This window comes from Corvus brachyrhynchos, unplaced genomic scaffold (assembly GCF_000691975.1).
Source record: "Corvus brachyrhynchos isolate BGI_N302 unplaced genomic scaffold, ASM69197v1 scaffold44, whole genome shotgun sequence".
Taxonomy (NCBI): domain Eukaryota; kingdom Metazoa; phylum Chordata; class Aves; order Passeriformes; family Corvidae; genus Corvus; species Corvus brachyrhynchos.
This window is the reverse complement of record NW_008238359.1, coordinates 7,221,925-7,229,475: the sequence shown is the minus strand read 5'-3', so window position 1 is coordinate 7,229,475 and position 7,551 is coordinate 7,221,925. Positions and strand designations below refer to the sequence as shown.

At 40.3% G+C, this 7,551-nt stretch overlaps 1 protein-coding gene across 1 annotated transcript in view; it reads left to right on the top strand.

Annotated features, from left to right (window-relative positions):
- Positions 1-337: 337 nt before the first annotated feature.
- CHORDC1 (cysteine and histidine rich domain containing 1) overlaps positions 338-7,551 on the top strand; it is a 23,571-nt gene continuing 16,357 nt past the window's right edge. Inside the window, exon 1 of the mRNA XM_017735848.1 lies at positions 338-606. Within this exon, the coding sequence (XP_017591337.1) occupies positions 338-606 (269 nt within the window). The remainder of the gene's footprint in view (positions 607-7,551) is intronic.

Sequence of the window (7,551 nt, the reverse complement as noted above, 5' to 3'; positions counted from 1 at the left end):
GCTAGATCAAGCACAGAATGACTTATTTTTCTAGCTTATTTTATTGTGGTGACTCTTCCTAATGTCACACTGAAGCCTAGCTCCCTCTATTTCCAAACTATCCAGTAAGTTTTAAGGAAAAAAAAAAAACCAAAACCCACAAAACAGAAAACCCCAACAAACTACAAAAATCACAATCATAGTTACCATAGAAACTATCTCTAAGATACAGAACAATTTCTTAAAGAAGTCTGCAGAGGAGTACTGAGTATCATCAGAGCTGTGACACAGCGGTTAAGAAAAAATGAGGGGCAGGCTGTGCTCCATAGCCTGAATTTCTCAGAAGTTTCTTGCAGTGATGAAGAGTGTCTCTGTTGAAACAGGAATGGCTATGTGCACAAAGAGTATCACAAGTAACGCAGTTCTGTGCCCGCAGCACGAGCTCTGGCGTGCCCCAGGTCAGAGAGAATCCAGCGGTGTTACTTCTGTGCGCCGCAGAAGCGACCTCGGCATCAGGAGGGGCGCTGCTGGGCGCGCTCGCCGCCTTCTTGGCAGAGGAGACACGGCAGGAGCCGGCGGTATCGGCTCACGTTTGCTCGGAGATAAAGGAAGAGAGAGGGGCTTCTGGTAAGGCTTCCAACAGGTTTATTGTCAGAAGTCTAGCAACCAGAACATGGCAATGATCATAATCACACCGGGAGGCTTTTGCCCTCAGTTTTATGGGGGGTTTGAAAACCGCGGGGAGAGGGAAGGCAACCAATGAGTTACAAGCCAGGAGGAAAATACAATTCAACAAGAACCAATGGAGGAAACCAGGAGGTGGGAGAAACAACAAAGAACCAGTGAACAACCGAGCAAGAGAGAATTTTCCCGAACAGGGGAAGGCAGTTTGGACCCGGGCACAGCCATGGGGGGATGCGACTTAAGCTTCTGAGCCACCCCTCGACCCACCCTCCAAGTCTGTGTCCCGGGGAAATTCCATCCACGGGAGGGCCCGGGGTTGATTGGCATCTCGCTGCCCCAACCCAGCAGCGGGCTGGGTCATAAGAACAGACAGGTCCATCACAAGTGCATCACAAAACAATAAAACAGAGTAATAAAACTTATCCCTTCGCATCTTCAAGTTGCTACCCTTGATAAGAGTATGACTGGGGTGCTGCATCAGTCCCAGCCGATGGATATCACTCTGCATTTGTGTTTATATCTGTGAAAGAATGACAAGAGTTACTCTGGATGGAAATAATGTGTTATCTGGGCTTCTCATGGTACTGACATCTTCCAGTCTTGTGACACTATGAGGAAAATAAATCTCTTGTCATTTCAGCCCCATAAATGGCTCCCTTTGGCATTAAAAAGTCTGTAAAAACCATAATTACAATTGCAAAAAAAACAGAGACAAAACCCAAGTAACAGATCCTACATGCATTCCCAATGCATGACATCTCAGGCATAAGTGCAGATACTTTTCTACTCAAAGATGCTGCCAAATGAAAAAAATGTCAGTGCTATTTGTTCCTGCTACTAAAAAAAATATGTTTTCTGAACCGCATTTCAAAATCACTTTGTATTGAGAATGCCTTCTGGAACACAATCCAGAGCTGTTATAGGAGAATTCTGCTACCACCTTCTGGCTGACAGAAACTCTTAGCACTTATTTAACCAGCATACACCGAGTTCATAGTACGTTTGCTGTTTTTCAGTCTGCACTCTTTACATGTTACTGCCCCATCTTCTTTAATACATAAATAGGAATTACACACAAAAACTTAAACTGCCATTTTGCAAACCTTTCTGTTTTGTAATTAGGAAGATTTAAATTTTTCATAATCAAAACGAAACTTCTTGACATAAAACTAAGTGGGCTTTTTCCACGTCTTTTCTCTCCCAAAAAAGTGTTGTGATTCAACCCAATGTATTTCATTATCAATGAACAGAGAAATTCATTGTTAACATCACTACAAAAAATCTCACAAGAAGTGCAGTCTTGTAAATTCTTTTGCATACTTCTCCCATTGCATGTGCAATTAGTCCCACTAACTTCACAGCATCAGAAACAAAGGGGATTGGTATCCTGGACAGCTGCCTTTACTTGAATACACTTGCTTGCAGTGAATTGAATGAAAAAAAGCATAACCAGATCATAGCCTCCTTAGCTGTGCTGTGACCTTTTCTACCTTTTCTAAATACAATTTATTCTTAAAACTTCTGTAGCTGCCAAACAAAATCAGGACTTTTTTCTTTTGGTCTTAAGTAGCCAGATGTCAGCTCCAGAAAAGCCTGAAGCTGTTAGATTCAAGTTTCAGAACCGTTATGACAAAGAAATTTACATTGTGTATTTACACATTTAAAATACCCTTATTTTGGAAACAACATCAGATGTGGGGACCTGTCCAAGAGAGCACCTTGAATAAATTTGGTAATACTGAGCAAGTGAGAGTAATCGTGAGGAAATTGTAGAGGAGCAAAGTAAAGGTCATCATTATTTCCCAGAACTAAGGCGAGGTCACTTCTAATGTAAGCCCTTTCTGCTGCTGAAACTGGTGCTCAGAACTTCAACCAGATTTAGTTGTTAGTCACCTCCAAGAGAAAAGAAGAAAAAAGGACAAAAAGCTGGAGATGGAAGCTCAAACACTCCATGAAAATATCCACCAAGGTAAAGTGAACGTATTACTATACTTTAACTTCTAAATATCTGATCTGTATTTAGAGACTCATAGAACCATTAAGTTGGAGGAGGGACCCTAGAGATCACCTACTTCCAAACCCCCTGCCATGGGGAAGGGATGTCACCCACTAGACCAAGTTGCTCAAAGCCCCATCCAACCTGGACTTGAACACTTCTATTCTCTGAGCAACTTATTCCAGTGCCTCACCACCCTCACAGTAAAGAACTTCTTTCTAACACCCAACCTAAACCTGACCTCTTTCAATTTAAAGCCATTATCTCTTGTCCCATCACTACAAGTCCATGTGGAAAGTCCCTCTCTGGTTCTCTTGTAGTTCCCTTTGTGTACTGGAAGACTGCTCTAAGGTCTCCCTGGAGCCTTCTCTTATCCAAGATGAACAACACCAGCTCTCTCAGTCTGTCTCCAAAAAAGGGGTGCTCCAGCCCTCTGTTCATCTTCATGGCTCTCCTCCAGACTTGCTCCAACATCTTTCTTGTGCTGGGGCCCCCAGAGCTGAATGCAGAAGGTTGGATCTTTTCAGAGTGGAGTAGAGGGACAGAATCCCTGCCCTCACCCTGCTGGTCACACTGCTTTTGGTGCAGCCCAGGACACAGTTGGCTTTCTGGGCTGTGAGAGCACATTGCCAGGTTGTGTTGAGCTTCTCATCCACCAACACTACCAAGTCCTCAGGGCTGCTCTTATTCCATTCTCTGCCCAGCCTGGACTTGTGCTTGGGATTGCCCTGATCCATGTGCAGGACCTTGCACTTGGCCTTGTTGGACTTTACGAGGTTTACACAGGCCCACCTCTCAAGTCTGTTAAGGTCCCTCTGGATGGCATATTTAGTTTCAGTTCTTCTCCCACCAGTATTCCTGTAATCCATCAACTTTGTGTTCAGATTGATTTGGGTCACAGCATTAGTGCACTGTATGTATCTACACAAATTATCTTAGTATCTTCTTTCAACTAAGGAGTTGAATTTTTAAAATTTCACCATAGCATTTATGTTTAATTAGTCACAGATTGTGTAGTATTTCAATCTTGTCTCAGCTGCAGGAAGGATGAAAAAGGTCATTATAATACATGCATCACTGCAAGTTACGACAAAGCAGCACTCTGGAGAATGGCTGTACAGACTGCATCAAACAGGTTTTACTTTCTGCAGCGAGGTCAGAGGCATAGAAAAATTTAAATGGAAACCATCAACATATTATCCCATATCCTACTGAACTCAGTAACAAAATGTCCAGTCTCCTTAGTAGCACCGGAAAGCAGACTTCTGAAAACTGCCTAAAATACTGTAATGTTTTCTAGATATTGCAGGCACCTACGTTGCTTAGAAAATTACCTTTGAAAATTCTGCCTTAAATGAATTCCAACAATTGCACAGCAAGACTGTGCTAAAGTCTGATATCAAAGGAGGTGGTGAGCCTTAATGAAGCATCTACTTAAATTCAGGTCATGCTTTAGCAGCAAGCACTCTGGTGGATTATTAGAAGAGGATGCTGTTTAATCTCTCTTACCTCCTGGGAAAACCTGGCATTTAAAAAAATGACAGAAGGGGGAAAAAAGTGTTCTCTCCCAAAAAGTCAGTTGTTCTGCTTCTCCATGAGATGTGACATTTTAAGATGTTCTGCCCATCAAATCTGAACATATTCAGTTGAACAAGACAGTTTCTTGCAAACTCTGCAGGCTTTTGGCTTTTAGCTTTACAGGGATTTACATTTGTATTTTAAACCTCTGCTAAGCTTCCTAAAGACAGGATTGGTTTATTATTTCACATTTTGATATTTCTAGATCTGAAACAGAGCTACCTGCCTTGATTTTAAATGAGTCCTCAGAATCCGTTTAGATTTCAAGGACTCCTTTGCTGTTCCAAGGAAGTTGAGGGAGCCCAAAATGCCCTTTGCCTCTGATTAGAAGCCAAAATATGCTGGTGTGACAGGGGCTACCAACACAACAGCTCTAGCCTGAAGCTTGAACCTTGAAAACCTTCTCCTCACCATCCTTCAGGTTTATTGAAAACTGATTTAGTTTGGGGCAATCCCATGTTCAGCAGTTCTGCACGAACAATGTCCTGATTTGAAGATGCCAGGATGAAAGACTCCTCACCCAACAAACTGGCAAGCAAATCAGCAGATTCTGCATCTTGAGAAGTGAACTGAAACATCCTGTTTCTTTATAGGTTCCAGTTCTACAGGGAACCCACGCCATTTCCAATGCTTGGAAATATGCCTAAGTCCCATAATCCATGGACAAGATGGAATGACTTTTGACTGGTAAAAATTCAGGGTAGCTTTTTTCAGAGGAAGTCTTTTTACAGAATCTAGCTCTGTGGAAAAAAAAAAAAAGGGTGGGGGAGGTGGGAGATAAATCCCTCTGCTGTCACCCAGAAAACACATTCATCAGGTCAGGACATGTGCATACATACATAAAATCCAGAATGTACATTCTCCTGTGCTATGTCTGTTCAAGGTAGAACACTGCTTCCAAAATTGTTTAATTGTAGAATTTCTAACGTGAGAAAAATAGAGCAGTTGTAATTAAACTAAAAAGTGTACACTCACAAATCTTTAACTATTTCTCAGATAAGATGTCTTAGAACACCTAATACAAGATCCAGTTGTTAAAGACACCATAAAAGTTTGTCTAGCATTCTGGAATCTAACACTCTGGACAACTTCAAAACTGAAAATAAAGGACAAAACACATAAAAATTATCTTTTTCTCATATTATCTTTATCAAAATTATCTTTATCTCATATGAAAGGTTTCTACACAAAATATACAGGAATAAATTAGATTTAAGTCTATCATGCCCACAAGATGAATATCTAAATCTTATTTGAACAAGTTACTTTCTATCTTTACAAAACTGGGTTGAAAGCCTCTCAAGCCTTCCTATCAAGCACAGAAAATGCCTTTTTGAAGCTAGGCAGACTTCTGTGAGATGAGTCTTATGTACTGTAAATTTGTAGTGTTTTGTACAGGCTGAATACATGCGATTTCAAGAGTTGATTACAAACCATTGTTTGCTTCTGTTGTGTTCTGTGAAACAAAAAACCTCATTGTATTTAATGTCACGTACAAAGATGATGGATACAGCTCGTTAACCTTCAGAGATCTGACTGTGTGTGTTAGAATTGACAACAAATTGAGTTTTCATATTAATTTTTATTTAATGTGATATGCTGTAGAGTTTTGAATTATGAAGCAAATACATTCTTTTTTGATTTCTGTCTAGGAGATATAAAGGCATGTCTCCATATCACTGAGACAGCAAACAGGTGTGGAATATACACGTGATACTTTTTGGGAACACATGGATTGTATTTTTCTTTTCACAAGTCTTCTCCGAGTGCTAGAACCAAACTCCATTACTAACGTCATAGGAATGCTACTGCTTAATCCAGTAAATACCATGCTGCTTAAACAACTCCTCTTGAATTTTTAAAAAATATTCTTAGAACAGAAGTTGATGCTGCCTCTACAGAAGCATAACTTTTTTTGCATTGTACAAAGCCAACAAAATGTTGATTTCTTCTAAAACGGACGTATGCTTGCACACTGTGGATGAAATGCAACCACAGTCACAGAAATACCACAGAACTTATTTTATGGATATAAATCATATTTTATTCTCATGTGGCACTTTCACTGACAGGGAAACAGGTGAATTTTATGTTTTAAGGACAATTCTTCACCTTATGGTAATGATGTACATACACCTACTTTAAATATGCAACATTTCTGTCAATCTTCTATTTATAAAGTAAGGCATCTTACAAAAAGAAACAACTTAAATGCTTTTATATAGAAAGAGAAGCATTCTTACATCTCCCCTTTCTTTCCAAACTCTTATCACCACTTTTATTTATACATTAAAATGCTTCTGGTGAATAGCAAGAGAGTGAGGGGCTTTTTCTGCTTGAAACTACAAGAGGCCTCAATGGGAACTGCAGAGCAGAGGTAAGCACTCGGCATTTGATGGCTCAAACAAACGTGTATCTTTATGTGAGACACACAGAAAAAGATGCCAGCAGAGCGCATCAGGCATAAACTCCTAAGTTTGCAAAAGTTCGGGGCTACATCAGAAGCAGTCTCCTGATTATCCCTTAAAAGGAGGCACCTTTTATTGTTCATTCTGTGCACGTGTGCTTCAGGATTTATCACATGCTGTACTCCTAGGCAATTCTATTTAAAAGGCTGTGCAAAAGATGTTTAACCCCGAGAAATCAGTTTGTATTTGCGTGCAGAAACGTAGACGTCCCTAATTATGTATTTAGAACAGTATGTAGTGACAAGAGAAGGAATGGCTTCAAACTGAAAGGAAGTTTTAGATTCAGTATTAGGAAAAAATTCTTTATTGTGAGGGTAGTGAGGCACTGGGACAGTGGATGCCCCATCCCTGGAAGTGCTCAGTGTCAGGTTGGATGGGGCTTGGAGTGACCTTGTCTAGGCAAGTGTCCCTGCCTACCGTGGTGGGGCTGGAACTAGGTATCTTGAAGGTCCCTTCCACTGCAAACTATTCTATGATTTTAAATACAACCTCTATAATGCACACTATAGAGAATATGTAAGTTGACCAGCTGTCAGGAGCAGCCAGGCAAACTTTCAGAGAACTAAACATAAATCAGTATTTCTCATAGTAGGTTTCTGACGCCGGTTTCTGCTTCAGTGCAGACGACACAGCCTTTTGATACGCACACACGAGCACTTATTTCAAATCAAACTCACAGGCATTTAGGAAGTAAGTATTAGTACTTTCTAGTTACTGGGGTTTTTACGTAGCCCTTTTTTTAATTTTTTCTGAAGTGACTTAGAATACCTATATTAAAAGAAAACAAAAACAAAAACAAACAACAACAAAAAAAAAAACAAAACAACCAAAACAAAGCAAAAAAGC